General features: G+C 31.1%; 3 protein-coding genes across 5 annotated transcripts in view; 1 reads left to right on the plus strand and 2 right to left on the minus strand.

The window, feature by feature from the left end:
* Positions 1–9,776, minus strand: part of Utx (Utx histone demethylase) — a 140,656-nt gene extending 130,880 nt beyond the window's left edge. For all 3 annotated transcript variants that reach the window (XM_016069136.4, XM_043054393.3, XM_043054385.3), the window contains exons 1-2: positions 9,315–9,776; positions 2,918–2,984 (exon numbers count right to left, since the gene is read on the minus strand). In XM_016069136.4, the coding sequence (XP_015924622.1) occupies positions 2,918–2,984; positions 9,315–9,406 (159 nt within the window). In that variant the 5' untranslated portion in view covers positions 9,407–9,776. The remainder of the gene's footprint in view (positions 1–2,917; positions 2,985–9,314) is intronic.
* A 103-nt stretch (positions 9,777–9,879) lies between these two features.
* On the minus strand, positions 9,880–12,829 carry LOC147801265 (zinc finger MYM-type protein 1-like). Its single transcript, XM_087154466.1, has 2 exons — positions 11,926–12,829; positions 9,880–9,884 (listed from the first exon to the last, which is right to left on the minus strand). The coding sequence occupies exons 1-2, from the start codon at positions 12,827–12,829 to the stop codon at positions 9,880–9,882; spliced, it is 909 nt and encodes a 302-aa protein (XP_087010592.1).
* Positions 12,830–20,479: 7,650 nt separating this feature from the next.
* The window catches only part of LOC107452629 (protein disulfide isomerase CRELD1), a 37,336-nt gene continuing 32,251 nt past the window's right edge, over positions 20,480–25,564 (plus strand). The window contains exons 1-2 of the mRNA XM_016069167.4: positions 20,480–20,893; positions 25,329–25,514. Of these exons, the coding sequence (XP_015924653.2) occupies positions 20,843–20,893; positions 25,329–25,514 (237 nt within the window). The 5' untranslated portion in view covers positions 20,480–20,842. The remainder of the gene's footprint in view (positions 20,894–25,328; positions 25,515–25,564) is intronic.

Raw genomic sequence — 25,564 nt, forward strand, 5'->3', positions numbered from 1 at the left:
CTCTTAAGAAGTTTTTTAACTTAATATTAACATTTCATGCGACATTAAATTACTAAAAAAAAGGTTGTAGTTGCTGTTGGAAAACACAATGCACTGAAAAACTAATGACTTGAGATGAAATTTAATTTACGTATCTTTTTAAGTCATGGCAGTATAATTAATGAGATAGCTAGAGAAGGAAGCAGGAAAATCTCTGATTATAGAAAATAGTAGCCCTTCTTTGTATCACATTAATTATAGCCTCTGATTAGGTTAAAAAATGTAAGGCTAAAGTTGGGTCATAACTGGAAGAAAGCTGTATCATAACTGGCAGAGTTAAAGCTAGTTTTAACTTTTCCAGTTATGACTCTCAGTGTCTGGTTTTGAAAAGTCTCTAGAAGCGTTATTATTTTAGCAGAAACTGAGACCAGCAGCACCTCAGTACAATAGTTCAAAATTGGTTGAATATATGTTTTATAAGTTAAATTTAGGGTGACTTCACTGCAGCCCCATTTAACATCAGCAAGATGCTTATGAAATGGAAGCCTTTTTCTGGATTTACAAATTGCATGCTCAGTATGTATTTGCCAAGTTAACTTTTTGTTAATAACACATTCCAAGTATGAAGAAGTATCACTAAGTTGTAGGCTTTTACCATAGTAAATCAGTTCAAGAGCAAAAATTGTTAACTATAAGAGTAAACTATAGAGCACAAATCTTATCAGTGTTTACAGACATGTTACTTTCAGTACACCACCAATAGAGTTCCCCCTAAGAATAAAAAAGGGCAGGGTGCTTCATCACAGAAAAGGGTACTTAAAGTTTTGAAAGGGCAGGGCACATACTTACCACCGTTAAAATTTATCAAAGTGTGTAATATTATACAACTTAATGTAATCCTCAATTTTTTATACTATTTTATGTGCATATTTCACGAAGTAGTTCTCAATCATTATCAAAATAACAGAAAAATTTGAAGCTTTCAAAAAAATAATTAAAGGCAAGCTAATCTCTGTGTATAAATCTTCTTCAAAAAAAGCAAACTAAAAAAAAAAGAAAAAAGGATTAGTTACTAAACAACTTGAAAGCTTTTTTTTGTTATTATTTTAAACTGAAAATTATGAGAAAATAAATAAACATTTAAAGGTGCATTTTAAAATAAAAGGTATTTTTAAAAAAATAATAAAATTTAAAATCACTAAAAAACCGAATACAAGATATGAATATCTCTGATACTGAATATTATGCAAAATTTAAATATATAACTAGACAACACAAGAAAAGTCTTACTAAAATGAAGGAATGAAATTAAAAATAAAGTTAAATAATTATCAAAGACTAAATAAATCAGAGGTGGATACTTGACATTTGGTTAAGAAAACAGCCTTTATCTAAAAAATGAAATAAAAAGGCAGTATTCTTAAGGGATGGCAAATTATTTTTACCAAAAGGGCAAAGAAGGATCATTTACAGAGATCAAAGGGCAGGAGGGGTGCCCTTCTTAAAACGCTTAGGGAGAACACTACTACTATCAAAGTCTCTCAAGTTCAGAATTTAAGACTAAGCTAAGTTTGTGCTTCCTCAGCAAAGGCACTCTAGAGTACTAAGTTGTCAGTGAATAAAACCGCCCTAATTAAGCCATCAGATAGTAAAATTTTAATAAGATCATTTATATAAATATTACATAAAATTGTACTCAATATTGTACTTTGTGTAACCAAGTTTTTCTTAGTTTAAAATTTTAGACACAGTCTCTAAATCGAATAGCACAAAACCGCTGCACTAAAAAGTTTTTGAGCCACATTAGCACCCTACCACCAATACCCATGTCCTATAACTTCTGATTTTTAGAGAATGAACATTATTAATTTTAACTATTAATTTTTATTTCAAACTACAATGGTACAGAGTGAAGAAAAAAACAGAGCACCCTGGATAAATTTTGATCTAGCGATAGGATTTTTACGTACTAAGACTCAATCTTAAAGGTTCATGCGCTTTACCATAAATATTCCAATTAATTAGTGAAGATGGTATTTTAAAATACTAAATCAAACACAAAAACACACTTTTACTGAATAAACATACCTTTTTTGTTGAATTTAGATTCTTGACACATAAAATATGAGTGGTAGACACAATCTATTGTCCCATTAGTTTGGTAAGGAGAGTGGTCAAATGTTAAACCCTTAATTGTCAATTTTACTTTTTGCATATTTAACCATTTCTTGAGAAATTTTCAAGAAAATCAAAACTTTAAAACATTTACTCAAACTTCGAAGACAATTTCTCAATCAAATTAAGGCAAAATAAATTTTAAAAATTTACCCTTCTTTTTTTTTTTTTTGTCACTGTATCATTTGCTCGTAATATACATCTTACTTGTTTTAAAAGAAAATATAGTTGATTTGACTCAAATTGGTAATGATGAAACAGATTATAACTCTTACAGTAATTTAGTTTTTCAGTATTCATATATAACAGTTATTATTTTTCTTAATATGCCATTATTCAACCAGGAATCCCTTCAATATGTCAACAAAAAAAAAAAATTCTGAATATCATTCAAGACCCATAGAATTACTTTTTAGATTTAAATTTACCAATTTTTCAAAAGATTTTCATTATTATCAGTATAACAATTTTTACTTCGAGTAGCTATTTTTTAATTAAATTTTTTATTTATTTTATGCCACTATGAATTCATTTAATACATAGAATGTACATGCTGAATTCTTTTCAACCAGATAATCATGGAATAGCTTTCTTATTTTCTTTTATTTTAACTATACATTCTAATTTGAGTAAGACATGCTCAATGCTTTAAGAAAATAAAGAACTTAACTCCATTAAAAAAAAAATGGGGTTAAGTAAAGTAGTACAGTTATACTAATTAAGCATATGACTATTATAAAAATTTTGATGAAAAATTATTTACCTTCACAATAAGAGCCTTTTTCTTAGCATTTTCCGGCATATTTAACTTCAAAAATCCATACAAGCGGCTGAAAGCGGAAAAAAAATCAATAAAAACAATAATGCAACAAAAATTTTATTTTTTCCTTGGACAACAAATTACTGAAAGATCAGAAATGTTATAGTATTTAAGTTTACATTTTACTTGAAACTTGTAAGAAGAAATTGAAAATTTAATTACAATAAAAAAAATTCAATGTTTATTAATTGAATATTTGTGCTCCAAAAAATAAGAACATGAATTGTAAGTTGAAAATGTATGATTTTGAAATTCCATTTCACTTAATGCAAATATAATTTTATTTTAATTATTAATTGTCTAAAGCTCAAGAAAGAAATTATCACTTTCCTGAATAGTTATTTTCCACTTAAACCCAGAAATACTCAGGGATCCATTAAAATAGATGTTTATGGGGACATTTGCCTCTATTACCTATTGAGATTGATCTTTGAAGGCTCTGACGTTACATAAAATTGCAATGGAAAAGATTGTGCTTCAACTCACAATAAAAGATAGTGCTGTATCCATTGATCTAGAATCAAAAACTGCCCCTTCAGCTTCGAACTATAGTATCATAATAACTTTGAAGTTGTAGCTAGTTATGAGCTAGCTCCTGCCCAAGCATGTTGCCTAAGGGCCATGCTCCTCCATTGTTTGCTCATGCAGGTTGCCAAGAGCAATGTATAATTTATTCATCATAATTTATTTAAATTGTATTTACTGTGTTATAGAAATTATTATTTAATTAAATTGTTTAAAAGTGATATTGATATCCTCTTCTCAATCTCACAGTTATATCACTCATTGGAAGAACTTTCTTTTATTGCCAGGCTAAAAGTTACAACATGCAGCTATGTATTTCTAATATTTGATGCTATTTGAGCTCTTATACGCCCTGTTTCAAATAAACCAAACAAAGCCATCGGCAGAACTGACAAAATAATTAAAATCCTAAAAGATGAAAAAGAAATTGTAGTTTCTATCGACAGACTGAAACCAGTTTTATTGCAAATAAGTGATTCTCCTATCAAACCACCACCACAACAGATAAAAAGATTGTAACAACCTCCTTTACCCTCCTGAACAACAAAGTAGACATCTAGAAGAAGAAGAATACTGCCAGTTCATCTCTCCAAACGCTTCGCTTTAAGGGGGTACTGAAATGGCCACCAAGAGATGGTTCTGACAAGGTCAACAATAGATGGAGCTATACACACTAATCTAATCAAAAACTGGAGCCATGCTCCTCCATTAATTACTGATGCACGTTGCTGAGGAGCATGCTCCATCGCAATTTATATTTTTATAGTTACCAAAAAATTGCTATTTAATTTAATTAATTTAAAATGACGTAAATTTCAACTCTTCAATCTCAAAGTTACATCAATGTAAAGTAATGCTTTTTAGAAAATAATCTGCTATTTTTATAACTGATGTGAGATATCAATAGTAACTCATGGCGGTTAGATTAAAATTTGCTTACCTTTAGCCAACACCACTTGTGCTAATTATGAAAATAGTACTAAGTGTCAATATGAAAAAAAGCTGCAGTTTTGTTAATACGAAAAATGTTTGTCCACACTACATTGATTGGGTTCATAAACATTTGCAAATTGTGAAAATTATTTGACAATAATTTTCATTCAAGTAGAAAAATCGCACCAAATTGGCAATGTTTAATAATAACTTTTAAGTCTTAAGACTATTTAATGATTAAATAAAGCTATTTGTCTAAATATCTTTACTTGAATTCTTACCCCCAATGTTTCCTATTTCTAGTGGCATTCCTAGGAATACTAATGCTATTTGGCTTCTCTCTCAGTTACTAAATTTAATAATACGTTCTAAAATTAGTATAACTAAATAAAGTCAGTATTCCCAGATTTATAAATAAATGCCAAATCTCTTCTAGGTTTTTTTTGAAGAATTTTCTTACAAGTATTATTTTTATGAATCTATCTTATTTTGCAAGAATCGCTCTCAAGTACATTTATTAAATTGTAGATTAAGAACAAGAAAGAACTAAGGAAAGGCTATTACATGCTTCATATGAGTGATTTGGGTATAAAACAAGCTTCCCATTGTAGTATAAAAAGATTTATTTAATACAAATGAGAAATTCCATCCATTAAAGAGAATAAAAAAGCCAAGTTGTTGAAAAATTAAGAATTGTGAATTTCTTGTCTCAGGCATGAGGTTAAATCAAAACCAAGATATATCAAAGAAAAAAGAAACTGTTAGAAATAAAAAGTATAGATTATTTGGTACTGTTTTTTGCTTTTTCATTAGAGTAATTACAGTACAAAATTCCATATCTGGACGTTCGTTTAACGGAAACTTCCATTTTTAATAGTAATGAAAATTAGAAACTTTAATTCAGAAAAGATGACAAACTTGCATACATATAAAGTTTTAAATTTCTTCCTAATTGTAGCAAATGAACATTTTAAAACTTATTGTAAAGTTAAGGAATAGACCTTTAAACTCATAGATAGTTAAGGAATAGAATTACATGTTATTACCTAGCAAGATGAATGTTAAAATGTACTTATACAGTAGGGAACCGATTATCCGGAATGATCGGGACCATCGATATTCCGGATAACTGATTTTTCCGGTTTTCTGAATCGCTGCAAAAAGCCGTTTTTTTTATTGTTAAACCCAACAAAAAAAAATTGGAAATTATTTTAAAAAGACGAAAAAACGATGAAGTAATACACTAATGATTATTACCAAAATGATGGTAAGGTAAACATCTTTAAAAAAAGAACAAAAAATCCTAAAATCCTATGAGGAAAAAAATATTTTTTTTTAAAATAGCGGGAAAATTTTTCGTATTTCGTTCCGGTTTTTTGGTTTTCCGGTTTTCTGATTTCCGGATAACGGGTTCTGTACTGTATTAGGGTGACCTGGGGTAATTCCTGATCAAAAAATGCAAACATCTATTTTGTGAAAAAACTATTCAAGATAAAATTTTAATATTTACTGGAAGTTTGAGGCTATATGAGATGAGTCCTATGCCTCCTTCTTTTGTTTGAAAATCTAATTAGAATTTAAAAGATTTTAAATTTTTAGTGATCAGGAATTACCCCTGGTCTTGATCATTTCTGGGGTAATTCCTGATCACTTCTGGGGTAATTACTGATCACCAGTTTTTATTGTAAAGGGGCTGTTTAAAAATAATTATATAATGGTAATTAACAAATAAGACATCAAGATCAAACAAATAAACCAAAAAGATATGTTTAAGCAGCTAATAAAACTATTTATTTAAAAGCAAGAAGAAAGATTAACACTTTGAATTTTTCAAAAATCTGTGCATCATGCCATACATTTTAGGCAATCAGCCAACTCATTCTCATGTTCTGCTGAAATATAAGAGAGTTCCCACATGGGCTACTTTTGCTGGATTTTTTTTAACTTCATTAAGTGAAAGTGTAAAGTAAAGTAAGGTATGTCAACTCAACAGCTCTGGCAGCAGCTCTCACATTGAAATTTTCAATCATTAAAAGAAATTCACTAATTTTGCTTTCTAGAAGCTTAGTATCCTTTTTAGGCTAATAATTTCTCACCATATTTATACAAAGCTAATTTATAAACTTAAAAATTATTCTAACAATGTACACACATAAAATTAAGATGGAAGCAAGGTATGACAAACCAGAAATGGTGCAAATCAGAATACAGTCTTGTATACCGTTAAAAACAAATTTTGTGATGACAGTTAAAATATATTTTATAGTTGTTCCACTTAATAAATATGAACTGTTATTTAAGAAAAGACAATTAGCTATTTTATATACTATTTATAAGAAGAAATGACAGTGATCAGGAATTACCCCAGTGATCAATAATTACCCCATCTGTAGAGGGCAACATTTGATACAGTTTTCTATAATCAATTATAATGTTTACAGTAGATGTGAAACAATTAAACAAAAGCTTACACTATTTTTATGTCAAAGAAATATAAAGTAACTCAAAATATTTATTATTAAGAGAAGGAGGGGTTGCAGCTTTGCAGAAATGTGCACATTTTGAAACCCATCATTGAAATTGAAAATACAGAAAGCAGTTTAAAAGATACTTATTTTGTTAGATAAAGCAATATACTTTAGTAAAGTGTACAAGCATTCTTGTCCATGTCTCAAATTAAAAAAAATAAATTTTTTTTAAAAATATAACATAGGTGATCATTATTTACACCAGAAACAGAGTGATCGTGAATTACTCCGGGTCACCCTACGTAATAAAAATTTAAAATATATATAGATAAAGGCTTAAAACTTCTAATAAGGAGAAATCTTAAACACGAAAACTCATCATCATTGTAAACAAAATTGTTCAAAATTATTCTAAATAGAAATAACTATTCAATTTTATTTTAAAAAGACCTTTTTAAAAATAATGTTGTTAATACCATGAAGTTTAAGCCATATTTTAGATGATTACAGACACTATCTATGATAAGATTGTAAACTCTATGAGAGGACACTAATTGAAAAATTACAGTTGAAAATGTTTCCCTAACCCATAGCTGCGAAAAATGTCTATGAATTTTTCCATTGGTGGATAAAGAATATACTACAGATGACCTGCCGAAAGAGATAAGCTTCAGCGACCGGCAACCTTTTTATTTTGATAGTGACCAAATGTTACAGTTGAATTGCAGAAACTGTCTACTGCATAGCGATCGAACAAGAAAGAAAGATATGAATCAAAGTAGTTTGTTTCATTTACTTAGGAGTTTAAATTAAGTTCTAATGAATTTAAATCAATGCCAAATCTGAAAGAATGTCTTAAGTGCTTATTAGTGTATAATGGCATGTGATTTTGTAGTAAATTTCTCTCCAACAACAGATGTAGTCTAAGAATACCATTTGAAAAATTCCCAGTCTACTATTAACCATTTTGTCATTGACTACACAAATTCCAAAAAATTTCATTGATACAATTTTACAATGCATTACAATATCGGTATTCACTTCTTTTAAGTCCCATTTTTACAGTTTATGCCCTCACATTTTAAACAAAATTGCTTCTTAGTTCATACATTTCATATACAGCTAGAAGTAAACTATTTCTTAATACTAAAAATAAAATAAACTATAAGCAAAATAACTATTTTTCAAGACTTATTAGATGCCATAAGTAGAAAACAAACAGCATTTTTCTTATAATAGTATAATATTTAAATTTATTAAAATATTTTTGAAATGTCATACTTAAGCGCTGACTGAGCTAGGATTAAGTGGAGCTTGAATTTCGGTTATTTGGATTATCAAGACTCAACTATAAAAATTTATAAGGATTATTTGTTAATACAAATTATAAAAAAAAAAAATTACCTTAGAGAAATGCAATTGTAAAAAAATTAACGCAAATTTTCTTTTTCATATAAAGATTTTTAGTGGTTCTCAAACTATTGTGCAGAAACAAAATATGAAGGGACTTCTTACAGGTTAAATTACAATGAATTCATAGAAAATACAAATCAATTCTCTTTCTCAGGAAAAAACTTAATATTTACCAAAATTTTGAGAAATAAATCTTGGAAAGACATTAAAAGAAATCACTTGGGACAAACTCATAGGCATCACCATCACATTAATTTGAAGTACAAAAATCTGACAGTGTTATTTAGCAATTTCAGTTGGTGCAGGCAGGTAAAGATCTCTAAAAGAGGTATATTTGAAAGTGTGATGTAACAAGGCAATATCCAAAAAATAAACTATTATTGAACTGGACACATCTCGTAATTATTCCTTATTCCATAACAATACAATTTAATAACATATGCAAAAAGAAATTCAGTAAGGAACCGATTATCCGGAAGGGTCGGGACCATCGATAACTGATTTTTCCGGTTTTCTGAATCGCTACAAAAAGCCGTTTTTTTTATTGTTAAACCCAACTAAAAAAAATAATAAATTTTGGAAATAATCTTAAAATAAGAAAAAACGATGAAGTAATACACTAATGATTATTTACAAAATGATGGTAAGGTAAACATCATTAAAAAAAGAAAGAAAAATCGTAAAATCTTATGAGGATAAATGGCGAGAAAATTTATCGAATTTCGTTCCAGTTTTTTGGTTTTCTGATTTCCGGATAACGGGTTCTGTACTGTACTACGAATTGAAGCTACTAATCAAATATAAAATCAGCACAAATCGCAAATTAAATTTAAAAATTTGTAGTGCTATTAAAAAAAAAATTTTAAGAATAAAATAATTCATTTCTCGAGTAAAAAATATTTTATTAACCCAAGTTCTAAAATGAAGAACTACTAAATATTTCAGAAAGATATTTCATAAAATATAAGATTCCTTCCTTATATATTGAAATAATTTTATACCTGTCGATTTCTGCCAGGACTAGCAATTCCTCTGATGTGAATAAGGCAGTTGTAGATGTTGCTTTATCGTTCGTAGAGTTTTCTGAGATCATACTTATGCAACCACAAACAGTTGATTCGGAGTTAAAAAGGTAAATAAATTTTAAATTAAAAGTTAAATTTTTTTACAAACAAAGTATATTACGACAAATATATCGTATTTAAATTGCCGCTTTGAAGTGCTACTTTACAAACATAATATCAAAACAATTACAAACAAAAAGCCGTAATTATTGTAATGTAAATAGTATTTTAATAATATTCAATTAGTTTTACGCATTGATTGTAGGAAAACTTCATTAGATATAAATGTATTTATTAAAATTATGTAAGAGCATAGAACCATCTTCTGCTCCTTTTTGTTTATATTTTTGGGAAGTAGAAAGTTTCCGTCCGTCTCGCTTTGCCCTCTGCTAACTTATCGGAGCGAAATAGATCTTAATCAATATACAATGTAGAGGACACTAGCAGCAGCAGTAGGTAGGATTTTAGAAAGCTATACCTCGCTAATTAGCAACATGTTTAATTATCCTAATAGCAATATGAAGCAATCTATCAAATTTCTAAAACATGTTTACGTCTTTTCTTCTTTACTTAAAAATCATATTCAATCATTTCTGATATGTTACTTTCCCCTCCGCAGAGGATCAAAATTGTGATGGCATGTCTTCGGATCATCCTCCGGGATGTTTCCCAGACCGTCGCCAATAGCCCATTGTGCAGCTCTAGTGCGACGCAAATTAACAACAACAACAACAATCATTTCTGCATTTGAGAAGTCCCGCAGTGGACTGATAGTTAAGACACGGTTCCCAGCAGATCACCGAAGTGAAGCATCATTGGCTGCGATCAGTGTGCAGGTGGGTGACCATTTGGATCAGTCTGCATAGGGACCGATGGTGTGCGGTATAGGTCCTCGTTTAACTGTTCTACCGTAAAGTGCTTGACTTCGCTTGCAGGTCGTCGGGCTACCGAAGTGGGGGTGCCATCCCCTCTGCAGAGGATCAAAATTGTGATGGCATGTCTTCGAATCATCTTCAAGGATGTTTCCCAGACCGTCGCCAATAGCCCATTGTGCAGCTCTAGTGCGACGTAAATGAACTACAACTACATTTGAGAAATTTTGAATGAATAATAATTTCAATTGTCGATCGAAATGTGCTACATATAGCGCTAAGTATGCTTTTGCTACCTATGGCCATAGTGAGAAGTACGCTATTTTCTGCCTTGATTTTCGAACAAAATCAGGCTTGATTCTGTTCGAATCAAGATGAATTTAATTTCTCATTAAGCTTGATTAATTTGCTGAATCTTTTGATTTGAAGCTTAATTTAAAATTCAAGCTGGAAAAGCTTGAATTTTAGAGATCAACGACGATTGACGAGAATCATTAAACGTGACAGGCGTGTAACCCTTCCACAAATTGCAGCAGATTTCAATACTGGGCCATCAACAAGTGACAGCGTGCGAACCATTCTACGAAACATCATCGATATGGGCTTTCCATACGGGCTTCTCTGCACGATATTAGGCAGGTATACCAGTTTTTTTGGCTCTTCAGTGTAGAAAAAAATAGGACAAAAAAATAATTTTATTTATTTATTTTTATTTGTGTATACAAACAGCAACTGTACAACATTGTTGCAAAAGAAATTGACAGGTCATGTGTAGTTATGTTATACAAATTATAAAGCAACCTTTCTGCATTTTTGTGCTGCAAATTCCTTTATTTGCTCATCACATTGTAAGTCCTTCGCTAAATCACAATTTATGGAAAGAACTGATAAATGATTCAGTCGATGGTTCGACATTGTTGTCCTATATTTGTTTTCTATATAAGACATCCTGGAGAAAGAGCCCTCCGCTTTACAGCTAGTGATTGGCAAAGTTAAAAATATCTTTAAGATAGCATAGCAATTTGGGAAAACATCAACAAGTTTCTTTTCATAAATTAGCATAAAAATTTCACTGCAAGAGGGGAAGACTCTGTCGTAGACTGAAGTAAATAAGATTTTAACTGATTTACTAAATGCTCGTCTACGTCATCTGGATAATAATCAACAATATTACGTATACTTTCCAGATCTAAGTTTTCCATATTATTGTCTTGCAAATCCATTAAAAATTTGAATTTCTTGCTATACATCTCATAGACTTGGCTCCTTTTATTTAAATCCATAATCAGCTTATCCAACGCAACGTTTAGCGTTTCTCTTTTAAATTTTTCTGCACCGTATACTAAGAATTTATCTGTAGACTTATCTGAAAATTTTGGAGTAATGCGTCTCTTGTTTATGTCTATTCCCACACTAGTACTTAATTTTTTAGCTTTCTCTTCGTATTCCTTTAGCTTCTGATCTGATTGGTGCCTTATGTTGTGTACGAAGTCTTTTAATGGCACAATTAACTTGTTGCCTTCACAAATATCTAAACCAGGGCTCTGTATTTTTTTTATTAACAAAATTAAATCTCCCCAAAATTTCTTCCCAAAAAATAATCAAAATTGCAGTATCGAGTTTCGTCACTTTATTGAATAAATTTCGTGCCTCTTTCCGGAAATCAATTTTCTCACCCTCATTTTCGCTGAAACTTTCGAAAATTTTCATAATGTCATCATAATTATTTTTCACAGCTTTGACAGCATCATAGTGACAAGACCATCTGGCCTGGCTTAAACTTTTTAACGTAAATTTGAGTTTTGTTTCACGATTTAACAATTCCCACCTATAGGTCGAAGTAGAAAATAAAACGTATATTTTTTGCACTACTTCAAAAAAGTTCACAATTTCGGTTGCAACCTTAACAGATTCTTCACCAACTAGGTTAAGGGAATGCGCAGCACATGGCACATAATCCGCGGATTTATTTTTTTGTTTTAGTAGTGCTTGTACACCATTGTACTGACCCGTAATATTAGCAGCATTGTCATAAGATTGTCCCCTACAATTATCCAGTAGTAGTCCATTTGTTTCTAAAAAGTCTTGTAGAATATTAAATAAATGTAAGTCAGTATGACTACTAATTTTAATGAAGGATACACATATTTCATGCACTTTTCCCCGAAAACAGTATCGTAATACAATAGCAAGTTGATCATTGTGAGATAGATCTGGAGTAGAATCCATCACAATTGAATAGTACTTTGTGTCGTCGTTATTTATGTGAGTTATAATTTGTTTAATTATCTGTCGGCCCATAATCTCAATTATTTCCTCATATACTGTGTTTGATGAGTACGATATTATCGGTTTTGGTCGCAGCTCTCGTTGTTCAATGTGTTCACGAATGAATGGATCGAACTCTGCCAACAGCTCCAGAGCACCCATAAAATTTCCATTATGTGGAGAACCAAATACTTCCTCGGAAACTCTAAATGGTAAGCCCCTTATACTTAAAAATTTGACCACAGCAATAGCCCGTTTTAGGACATTGTGATAATATTCTGTTTCTTTTTGTAATTGCTTCTGAAGCTGCATGTCTAAAACAGACCTATTTTCTTTTCGTGTCAACAACACTAACATTGATTTCTTATGTTCATTAGAATTTTCATGATTTTCTAAACAAGTTCCTATGTGTTTCCAATCAGAAAATCCGGTTGCGTATTGAGAAGGGATTTAAGAAAAAAGTATGCAAGTCAAACAAAAAACAGCGCCAACCCTGTTTGAATAACATAGCCAAGATCTTTCCAGTGATTGAGCATTTTTCATTTTCTTAATGAAATACCTATTTGAAAATGTTCTGTTTTGTTCTTTGTATTTCTTTATTGAAGCTGAATATATATTTTTCGGATCTTTATTTTGAAAGTCAGTCATTTCATGTGAGAGGATGTCATTAATGAAATCATTATTTAGCAATTCTGGCCACAAGCCCACGTCAACATATTTCTCGAACTCAAACTAATATTCTCTACATTTCTTTCCGCCTCGGTATTACCGTCCTCTTGCTGATCACCAATATAGTTATAATATAGTTACAATATAGAGAACAATATACACTGGTGGACAAAATTAAGAGATGGAAAGCATTTTCGCACATCCTTTCGCACATGCAAGATACCCGCACACCTCTCCATGTGTTTGACAATGGTTCCGTGATTGCCCAGAGGTACAGACAGGAGGTCCTAGAGCCCTATGTGCGTCTTTTCAGGGGCGCAGTTGGTCCTGAGTTCATTTTTATGGACGACAATGCGCGACCACATAGGGCTCTCGTGGTTGATGAGTATCTGGAAAGCGAGGATATTCAACGAATGGATTGGCCAGTCAAATCCCGTGACCTGAATCCTATTGAACATGCTTGGGATGCTCTTGGGAGAGCTATTGCGATGCGCCAACCTCCCCCCAGAACCATTCTGGAGTTAAAAATTGCTCTGGTGGAAGAATGGGAGGGTCTTCCACAAGTCCTCCTTAACTCCCTTATTAACAGCATGCATAATCGTTGTGCATGCTGTCTGTCTGTCAGGGGTGACCATACACCATACTAGAGGCAACACACACTGTACAAGCCTCACTTTTATTGTCATCTTTTATCCTTAAGTTCAGACTACATTGGATTTATTGGCAATAGGTCTTGCCAGTGAATGGCACTATCATTTTTGTTTTGCCTACTTTGTTATCATGGAATAAGCTATATCCATACCAAATTTCATTTATTTATATTCAGTATTTTTGAGATATTTGGGAAAATGTCTTCCATCTCTTAATTTTGTCCACCAGTGCAGTTTTCAGTGGGATCAGAGGGTTGTTGGTAGTCAAAACTTTGCACATTTTCATCACTTGTATTTTTTCCTGGTGTTGCGATTTTCTGCTCCCTTTAAATAGAGTCTTTGGATAAAATCCCTTCCTTTTCACTTGTTAATAAATTTGTAGCTATTTCATTCTCGTTTTTATGTTCTAATTTGGGTCCCACAGTGGACTGATCGATAAGACACGGTTCCCAGCAGATCACCGAAGTCAAGCATCACTGGCTGCTGTCAGTGTGCGGGTGGGTGACCACTTGGATCAGTCTGCGTAGGGACCGAGGTTGTGCGGTATTGGTCCTCGTTAATCTGTGCTACCGGAAAGTGCTCGACTTCGTACGCAGGTCGTCGAAATACCGAAGCGGGGGTGCCATCCCCTCCGCAGAGGATCAAAATTGTGATGGCATGTCTTCGGATCATCCTCCGGGATGTTTCTCAGACCGTCGCCAATAGCCCATTGTGCAGCTCTAGTGCGACGTAAATTAACAACAGCAACAACATGTTCTAATTTGGAAAACGTTTCAATTTCTGCACATTTCCTTCTTTCTTTTTTTCGATCTTGCTGCAATTTTCGTTTCTCAGCTCCACTTTTATATTTTCTACCAGACATATTGTAAGATATGATTTTGATATTTTTCTGAAAATAAACAATGAACTTGATAATTTTCTGGTAATAAACAGGGAACGAGATAATCGATGTAATATTGTTCTTCACGTCACATTTTAATAGTTTGTAATGAGTGCAGTAATTCACAAATTATCATTAAAAATCGATTAAAAAGTTCATTTAGTATTGAAAAAATACATTAAAAACAAAAAAAAACATGAATTATAATTCTTTTTACTTATCAACTAAGAGCAGGAAATCTTTTCTTATACTGATTATGTACTTTCAATTATAAGTAAAATAAGAGAAAGGTCCGGTCTTTATAACTTTTAAGTTATCATTTATAGTAAACTAAACAAGTTTGTCACTTTGACGACGAGAACAGAAGTGCGGGGGAAAAATTACGTCGGTCTTTAAGCTGCGCGGTGGGAAGTCCCCCGTAATAGACGCGAAAAAATACACTGACCAAAAACAAGCGACGGGGAATTCCCCGTTCCTCTAGATCAGGGATGGGGAAACTACGGCCCGCGGGCCAACTGTGGCCCTCCGGAAGATTTTATCCGGCCCGCGGACAGAATTTTAACTAGCCGATCAGTGGCGAATATGGATCAGTGGACTTTGTTTAAAACTATTTTTGTTGATTTCTTTTTTAGCAAAGTACTGATGACCTTTTCACTTTCTCTATTTTTGTTCTACAAAACATAAATTTATTAAAATAGTTAGCAGTAGATTAGCTACAACTAGGATTTGTCTTTCTCGAGGAGCAGACATATGGAATCTAATATAGGTGAATTGTACTTCACATAAGGCTGACTACGCGTTTTAAGTTCCAACGAACGGATTTTTCTGCCGGCTCGAGTTCTAACATAATTTACTGCGTATGGAAAAGTTGCACACATACAATGTCATTGTAAATAATGGTGAAATTATTAAATGTATAAGATGGCTACTGCCTTTTTGAGTTATTTGTAAACATTTTTTATCCCAAAATGGCAACTAAAAAACGCAAAGTTGATGTAGAGTGACGTGCACTCAATGATGAATTGACTTTATTTTATTTCAGAAGTTTTTACTCGGCCCACCAAACTTTTTTTTCTAGATTTTTGGCCCACGACCCAAAAAGTTTGCCCATCCCTGCTCTAGATAGACGCGTACATGCATGGGTTGATTAATCTCAGGGTTGCCAACGTTATAATAGTTTTTTTTTAATATTAGATTTTTTTTAATTCAAAATATCACCTACTGTTTTCAGTGGGCCCTGGGCTGCAGCCGAAAAAGCCCTTAAGTAGATCCGCCCCTGGGGAGGGGAGTTCTTTCCATAGATTAACTATACTACCTTCTTATTGAAAAAAACAAACAAACCCTACCAGAAGTTTTGTGCTATTTCATGATGTCATAGAAAGACATGACTATTTATTTTTAACATCCCTAGTTTGTTTTCGCAAGATTTAGTTTACAATGCAGTTAAATCGATGGAATCAAAATAGTATTGAATATTTTTTAAACAGTTATTCATTTAATTTCTGTTCCACTGTAGACTGATCGTAAGGATAAGGTTCCCAGTAAAACTCCGAAGTTAAGCGTCACTGACTGCGGTTAGTAAGCGGGTGTGTGTCTACTTTGATCAGCCATCGTTAGGATATAGGATTCACGGTATCGGGTCTCATTAAAGTGTTCTATCTTAAATCGCTTGACTTCGCGTGCAGATTGCATCCGCAGGGGATTAAAATTGTGATAGCATGACTTCGGATCATCCTCAGGGATGTTTTCCAGACCGTCGCCAATAAAATAACCCATTTTCAGGTCCAGTTTGACGTAAATGAAGTACCTACCTACATTTAATTTTTACTCGAAAGCAGAGAACTTTTTCTTAAAGAGAATGCTCGTTCCATTAAAAAAAGTAATTACCGTTTGGGTGCGGAACTATGATCTACATTACATAGCTGTTTCAAAATTTATTTTAACTAACTGTCACAATTATCTGAAAACTTTTTTCAAATAAATAAATACAGGAATAAATTTTGAAGGATTAGTTTTGTAAAATATATTTGTATCGCGCTTTTTCTGGAAAAGTGTGTAACGGCCGCAAGTTTCGTTTTCCTTAATGACTTGTATTGATAAGCTAAGGGATCTGAGTTTTTTTATTAAGCGTTTATAATAATAACCCGTAAAATGTATATTTATATAAAACTCAAAAAGTTTCACCTAAAAATAGAAATTTTACTGAAGTTCAATTTGAAATACTTTTATTTTCCTAAACAACAATCAAGGAGAATATTGGCGATCGAAATGGGTTATAGGTGGCGTAGAGCAGAACTCTATACCTATGGAAACACTTCGCATGCTTTCACCATTAGCGTGTGGAGAGACATAAGAGAAGGAAGTACATTAGTTTCAGTCTTGATTTTCATATAGAGATTTAAAACTTTTAAGTTAGGAAACTATATGGAACTGAAAACTGCATTGAATATAGTTCTAAAAGAAAACGTTGTGGAAATTTTCAAAAACATTGACAATTGAGTATGAAAAATATTAACAGAGGGCAAAATATCGCAGTACATTCCTATGCAACTGAGAAAAGGAGGAGAGGGAAAAGGGGAGGGAAAAGACATGGAACCGGTCTTCTCCCCAGATGGCGCATTCGAGCGTTGCGATCGCGAATATTAACATCACTCTTATTCTCATCTTTATTCGTATTTTTTAATCACTTTTTTTCCTTATTCACTTAAAATTGATAACTTAAACCATTTATAATTTTTTTAAATCTTTAAGTCGGTTTGAACCAACGTCCTGAAACAAATCAAGGGTAGCATGTAGGTAGCGAGTTCGAATCCCGCAGTTAACCTGGGTGAATATTCATGCTGTTTTTTTCTGTCCTCTTTCTATCCTTCTAATTGACAAAGGTTTTAAAGCCTTAAATGAGGCAAGAAGCCAGCAAATATATGTTTTTCAATAAACCAATAAACACATCAAGAAGAGTTCAGTTCTCATTATATACATATCTGCATCATTACTTCCAAATTCTTGGATCCTCTTTGTTTAGGTAGTCTAGAAAATTACTCGGAATTTAATATCCATAAATGGGTATAACTGCTGGAACTGTGCATTTTTGAAATTTCGCATATATCTCCATTTAACATTGACAACAAAAAAAAGAAAGAAAGGAAAAAGTAATGAAGAAAGAATTATCCTTTTACTTTAAAAGCAATAAATTTATTCCCCAAGCAAATATTTTGACACATTGTAAAAGTTCATGACAAATTATAAGGACATATTATCAGTCAATAATACACGGAAATTGTTCATTCAGTCTCATTACCTCCATTGCTGTCTTCATTGAGATTTTGGGTAACTGAGTTAGCTTCTGATTGAGTCTTTGGCTATCTCTGCAATCTAAGTTTTGTTAACGATCTCCTATAAATCTTATTAACGATCATTTTGGTTCTAACGTAGACGATTGCTATTATTCGCTTTATTTTAAACGCATTATAAATTACAGAAAATTATTGTTTCGAAATTATGTTTATAGTTTATAATTCGCGAACATAACGACCTATAGGGGACATAGTTATTTGAGACGAATGATTGCTGTAGAACAACACGTTCATCAGTTGCACTGGAGATTTCTTCAGTGTAGCTTGGTAACGTTCCTTCTTTATTGTGTCTTACTTAATTTAAAAAAGAAAAATGTTTAATATTCCTTCTTATGCAACTAGAAAAGAATGAAATGACTTTTTTTTACATTCCATATTTTTCTGAATCATTGTACTTCAAACAATAAAATATGCAAATATGCAAGCGAATGCAAAATGGCATCGCTTTTTTAGAGAAGGGACATCTAAAACACACCGGAAAAATATTTGTAAATAAACAGAAAATCAAATGTGTATTTTATCTTCCTATTAGAGTTAAAACCTATTGCTCGCAAAATTGATCTATTATATTTAATGATCTAATATGAAAGGTCTATTTAAATTTCATATTCCATATATTTCTGAAATATATTACTTCATTAAAATATGCAGAAAGTATACTTTTTTCTTTATAGTTATTAATTGTTATTTTTTTGCTATAAATGTTAATTTTTTTGTGATTCCTTGTTGGATTGTTTTTTTGTTTTGTTAATTACTAAACGTTAGCTTTTTTTGTTCGTTATCCGTTGTTAGTTTGTTTTTGTAGCTACTAATTAAGCTTTATATCGGATTTGGGATTTTCCTTCGAGAAAAGAAAAAGGCAGTCTTCTCTTATAGAGAGGTTTTTTAGGTAAGCTCTTTTGTTTCATAGAAGCAAATATATTTCAGAAAAAAATTACTTTCTTACTTTCATAATAAAAAAAAAGTTATCAGAAAATAATATGATTTTTATAATTAAAAAAATGAACGGTAAATATTATAAAACATAATGATCTTTTTCATGATCAATGATTTCATGCCTGTATTGTCTTTTCCTTCCCCCACTAAACACCAATGTGGGATAAATTAATATACATAAATCTATAAAAAAAAAAGGATTGCACACAAAAATAGATATCTAAAGTAAAGTATTTGTGAGCATCTATGTATTTTTTTTTTACTTAGATTTAATAAAAAAAATTAAATATAATTTTGTTTTGCTTAAAATTAGTTTCGTTTAATTATTATAATATTTATAAGAATATCTGTTTTAAAAATCATAATAAGAAATCAGCTTATAATTAGTATCTCAAATCAATTATTATTAGGAACGCTCTAAAAAATGTCATTCTTTTCTGTATTTTGTTTTTAATAAGATTTTTGGTTTAAAAACAAAACAAAAAAAAACTGTGCTTTGTTTTCTTTAAAGCCAATATTGGCCACTTTCTCTCTTTTTTTGCCACTTTCTTTTTCCCCCCCCACTTTTTACCCCCTCCAATTAAATTAAAGAGTAACCCAGTTTCCATGACAACGGCTGCAATCCAAACTACCTGCCTTTCTGTCCAGTCTCAAATTGAGATGAAACGGTACTTTATTTGGCTATTGGCGACGGCGTAGAAAACATTCCTGAGGTTGATTCTAAGACATGCCATCACAATTTTTTTTGTTTGCTATTGTTTAGAAAAAGCTAGTAAATGGCCATTCCCACAGCATGCGGTTCGTGTACTCCCCATTTCCATCAAAAAGAGATTGAGTATGAGGATCTGATTAATGAAAATATTTTTCCTCGTCAAACTTAATTGGCGATCGAAATGGGCTGCAGGTGGCGTAGAGCAGAACTCTTTTCCTATGGCAACACTTCACATGCTTTCCCCATTAGCGTGTGGAAAGTCATAGAGGAAGGAAGTATGTTAGTTTCTCTCTTGATTTTCATATAGATTAAAATCTTTTAACTTGAAAAACTATATGGAACTGAAAACTACATTAAACATAGTTCTAAAGAAAAGTATCATGGAAATTTTAAAAAATATTTTTATTAAATAAAAAGGAAAAATATTGAGAAAGGGGAAAATATCGTAGTACATTCCTATACAACTGAAAAGAGGAAGAGAGGGAAGGGAGACGGGCTAAAGGCATGAAACCGGTCTCTCCCCAGATGGCGTATTCGAGTGTTGCGATCGCGAATCATCAGGTTTTCCATCATTTCCACGGTGTTTGGAAATGCGTCAACCTCACGCCGTGAGAAAAGAACCGCTCGCTCATATGTGAATCGCAAGTACGTGATACCCATGCGATTGCATACAGTGAAAATGCTTCTTAATTACTTTGACTTGCTAAGCTATAAGTTAAAACTTTTGCTTCTATTGAAACTCGTATAAATGGTCTACCTTCCTCAAATCTAAATATTGATACTTTGAACCGGTAGACGTGACGTAAACTTAAGTTAATAGTCTATAATTTGTCTTTTAAATTATCAAATAATCCGGTTTCCAGACAAAATGTTTAATATTTTAATTTTGTGAAAAGTCTTAAAAATTATTGTTTATTTTTGGCTTTTTTTTCTGGGATAAGAAGAAAAACCTTTAAAACTTTCAACATATTGTACATAAACTGTACTGTACGTGGAAGAAATTGACTTGGTTTTTCGCTAGATAATCTTTCCTTCTCTCCAGAAATAATTCCCCTATATTTTGTTAACAAAGTTACAAAAAAGTAGCAATATATAGTAACAGAACAAAATTCTGCTCCCTAAAATATGATAAATTTAACGACAAAATCCTGTGCGAAAAGTAGTTTATCTACGCAGGTATGATATATTTTGTAATTATTCAACCACAATTCACATTGTAAAGCTTCTTTTTAGCGTCACAGGCCAGGGCTTGCCCAGCAATTTTATATCCATCATTGCCTACAATTAATTACCTTCAATATTAATCCTCCCAATTAGGTGTCCTAGGTTTAAATCTCAGCGGTGACTGGCTGATGCGAATTCTTTCCCCAGCTCTCACTAACCACAGTGCTGACTTAAAATATCCTCAGTGGTAAATAGATCATGGGTTAGAATCCCCTTGCTGTCTGTGGAAGGTTTTTGTGACTTTCTTCTCCCTGTTTCACAAATGCATTTTAGTTCTATCAAAAAATTCTTTACAGAGGCTAGTTTGTCCTAATGCTTGATCTAGAAGTTTCTTTTGCTGGTTTTAAAATTACAAGGCTACAAAGTTACATATTGATAGTCATCAGAATAGAGTTCAATGCCTATTATGACATTTTTATATAATATATATAAAAAAAAACACTTGAGTGGAGGTCATGTTTTCTAATGCTTCCTTGCTTAATGATGGTTAATTGCTTAGTGGGGATTGTTATCGTCTGATCAAAATAAGTGCCCAATAAATTTTATTAGAATCGATTTAATATTTTTTACTTTATTTGATTCTTTATATTGATTATAAACTTTCTTGGCCTGCACTGAAAATTTTGGATCATATTTTTCTTAGGAAATAAATAGCCTGTTTTGTATTCATTGTCAACTTTTCATTGCCCTTGAGGATTACTGTTCCAATTAGTTTTTTATGATAATAGTTTTAATACTAATGAATTGCTATCTTAATTGATTTCTGAAACCAAAGTAGCATTGATTGTTGGAAGCAAGAGTTTTGATTTTCGTTCAGGTTGCACTTCCTAGAGGCAGTGGCTTAACCAGGAAATCATGGATTTAAAATTGATAATCTTAGTTTTAATATTTATGAATGTTGAAGACAAAAATATTTTCAATTTTATTATTGTAATAAGTTAAGAAAATTCTTTAAACTGATAGTTATTTTTCATCAAGAAAATTAATTTATTATGCAATGCATAAATTGTTCATCAATTTACTTTGATAAAATACAAAAGGTACGGATTGAGTACAAATAATGAAAAAATTTCATACAGTAATTTTTAACTTGATTCCTATTTTTTTTTTTTTTTTTTTTTTTTTTGATGAAGTAGATGCAGAACATTCTCTTCAGAAAAAGTAATTTCTTAATATAATATGGAATGCCTTGAATAACTTTTGATCTAATGATCAGATTTTCTATGTATTAGGACTGATTTGAATATTGTCATACAAAACTATTGTAATATAATAAAATAATGTGTAATTAGGAAATTTGTTCTAATAAGTGTACTAGATTTTGATAGTAAAAATTAAATCCTTAAATTGATTGGAAAAATTAACTCATTTAAACATACATTTATATTTTTATATATTGTAATTAGTTTACTTATCAGGGAATATATTATAGTCACAATCTATTAGAAAAATTTATGTACAGTGTATAAAAAAAAAACAAAAACAAGCCAGACCACCCTTCATATTCTAGAACTTAAACTTAATTTCTTGAGAGAGTGATCTCAAATAGGCTAAGTAATAAGTGCAGGCGGTATTTCATGTTGAAAAATCAGCCACAAAAATGTATTTTCTCTGAATTAGCATACCATTTTTTGACAGATTCAGATATTTGACCCCCAAAATATTGGCGGCAGCCGCAATCCAGGAAATATGGACTGAATAGTTGATCAGGAGAGCTCTCCAAAGTTTGAACCCCTTAATGTTGATTTTGCTTTTTGTATATTTCTCTGTAAAATTACATTCTTTAAAATGATTCAAAAAATTATTTGCCTTACAATTCAAAACTTTTTTTATCCATTCTTTAATAAAATAATAATGAATATTTAATAAAAGTTATTTTTTGCATTGGATATATCTTTGGATAAAGGGGAATTTTATTAATGTTTGCAAAACTGTTTTATTCGCTTAAAAAGTTTGAGACATCGAACTACGCAAAAAGTAGAATTAACATTAAGGGATCCAAACTTTGGAGTGCTCTCCTGACTAAACTATTGGGGTCATATATTGCAGATTGCTTCTACCCCCTACATTTTGTGGCACAGAAATCGGAGTCCATTGAAAACAAGGTATGTTTATTCAGAGAGAGTACATTTATGAGTCTGATTTCGTAATTTAAAATATTGCCTTCTCTTATTAATGAGCATACTTGAGGTCACCCCCTCGAGCCTTTAAGATTGAGTCCTAGAATGTGAAAATCCTATCATAGGATTGAAAGTTATGCAGAATAGTTTGTTTTGTTTTGGCGTTTGCAGAAAATTTACAGACCCTAATATTTCCTCATATTTCTAATATTTTCTCACAAATTTTTTTTGGAATCGAAATTTTCTCAAAAATTATTATGTTTTTTTTTTTTAAGTACCATAACTTTTAAAAAATATATTTAAAAAGTAAAGTTTACATAATTGAAAAAATCTATTTGATTTTACTCAGTTCTTGTATAAACGATCAGATCCTGTGTGTTAAAAATAATAAAAATCAAAATACATTGGAATAGTAATAATTTATTAAATTAAAAGTCCCACTCATAAACTTAAAGAATTAAATCTAATAATTGCGAAAATTGACATTTAATATTTTTTTAATAAAGGAAAATTTTGCAAAGCGACAAATTTTTTTTACAATAAAAAATTTTGTAGGTAATTTTTTAAACCGAAAATTTTCCTGTGACTGCCTGAATTTCCCTCAAAACCTTGTTCACACCATTAGATATATTCTGCTCCCCTGCAATTGAAGTAATAACAAATATAAAGAATAAAAAAAAATAATAAGTTAAGATCAGAGAATTATTGACTGCCACTTTAATTTTACTTAATCTAACAATTCTGCCTAAATTGTGCCATAAAATAATTAAAATCATTATTTAGATTGATAATAATTAGCTACTCATATTTATTAACTGTATTATTAACTAAATAGTTATAGTATAGCAAATAATATTGATCTTAAAGTATTAAAAGCGCCATATTTTTTTAAAAAAACCAATTAATAGTTTCAATACTTCTGTCTATATTTTCTATAAATTATATATATTATGAAAATAATAGATATCATAATTACAGTAACATAAAATGCAAGTATTGGGCATGATTTACTATCGAATAAATCTAATATCGAATAAAATATCCCCAATGACAATTGAAGGAAATAAGAAATTTGTTGCCCTAGGTTTTTATCAGATTTGGGCAGTTTTTGACACCTTTGGACTGGCTTTTGACATATCATTTTAAAAAATCAGTATTTTGTCATTGAAAACACTACCCTGATTTAAGAGCTAATGAATGAAAAATATTAGTGACGTTATTTATAAAATAGAAGTTCATTGGAAGAAGCTTTTATTTTAGTCTTATTCAACACTAATTAATTTTGATAAGTCTTTTAATTCAAAATAGCTCACTGGATGATGGATCATCCGAGTTATGATCTCCGAGTGTTTTTGGAGTAAAAGAATGATTCAAGTAGAATGATTCAATACACATGGCCACAAACAGTATGAAAAACCTTAGAGAACCACTCATTTGTCGTTGTACGAAGATGCCAAAAGTGGGAACTTAATGTGATAGTTTGAAATAGTATTATAAATCTTGCAATGTGATACAAATTTTTTTCTAGTTAATTTTTTCCTCCGGATTAATAATTTTAACTTTAAAATGGCAGGGGATCTTTTTTAAAATGTGTGGCCTTAAATCCAAAATGTTAAGGGTCCTCCTTACTTATTTGCAAAAAAACACTGACAATTTTTAAATAGAAGTTTGCATACTGCTAGATTGATACTATCTACGTTTCAATCATGGATGTAGATAATTTATTTCCACACTCTTGCTCTTTGAGGTCACAGTGCTGGGAATTTTATCCCCATTTTATGCAAAAACTAGTTAGTTTCGCCTAAAACATCATTTTCATAAGTAAGTTTGCCTTGATTATTGTCATATGAGAACAGTAATTGTTTCTGTTTCAGAATTAGGTAAAGTAGTACCTACCTTTGGTAGGGTACACAATATCGTCATCATTACCTGGTCAAAGGATTTTTCGATGCCACTCATTCTATTTAATATTTTGTAATATTTAAAAGATTTTTGCTACATTTCTACTTTACTATGTACTCTTGTTTCTGCATCTAGAACTAGACATGGAAATGAATAGGTTATAGTTATTTAAATTTTTTTCCAATAACCGATTTTTTTTTGTTTTAATAATTCATTGGATCTTGTATTTTTCTTTTAATATTATTGACATAACCTTTGAATTACCTATTTGTTGTTTTTATTTATGATTGTGTTCATATATAACTATATTTTCCTATTTGCACTTGAGCCAAATATATAATGTGTGATTTTTTTTTTCTTTTTAGATAAATGTAAAGATGAAAATCATTATGTGCCTGTGTTCACTCATCATGATTTTCAGTAATTGCTCTATCACTGCTACTGATATATCATCACTATCAAGTTTAGAAAGCTTAAGTAAAGCGTCTGTTCACCAAAAAACTGTTTCTCCTTGTTCTGCTTGTAGAAATCTAGTAGAGTCTTTCATTAAAGTATGATTTTTATTCTTCTTCCTTAATTCTAAGCATTGTTGGAATTTTTT

The sequence above is a fragment of the Parasteatoda tepidariorum genome, chromosome 11, assembly GCF_982258835.1.
Source record: "Parasteatoda tepidariorum strain Cologne lab strain chromosome 11, Ptep-v5.0, whole genome shotgun sequence".
NCBI classification, from domain to species: domain Eukaryota; kingdom Metazoa; phylum Arthropoda; class Arachnida; order Araneae; family Theridiidae; genus Parasteatoda; species Parasteatoda tepidariorum.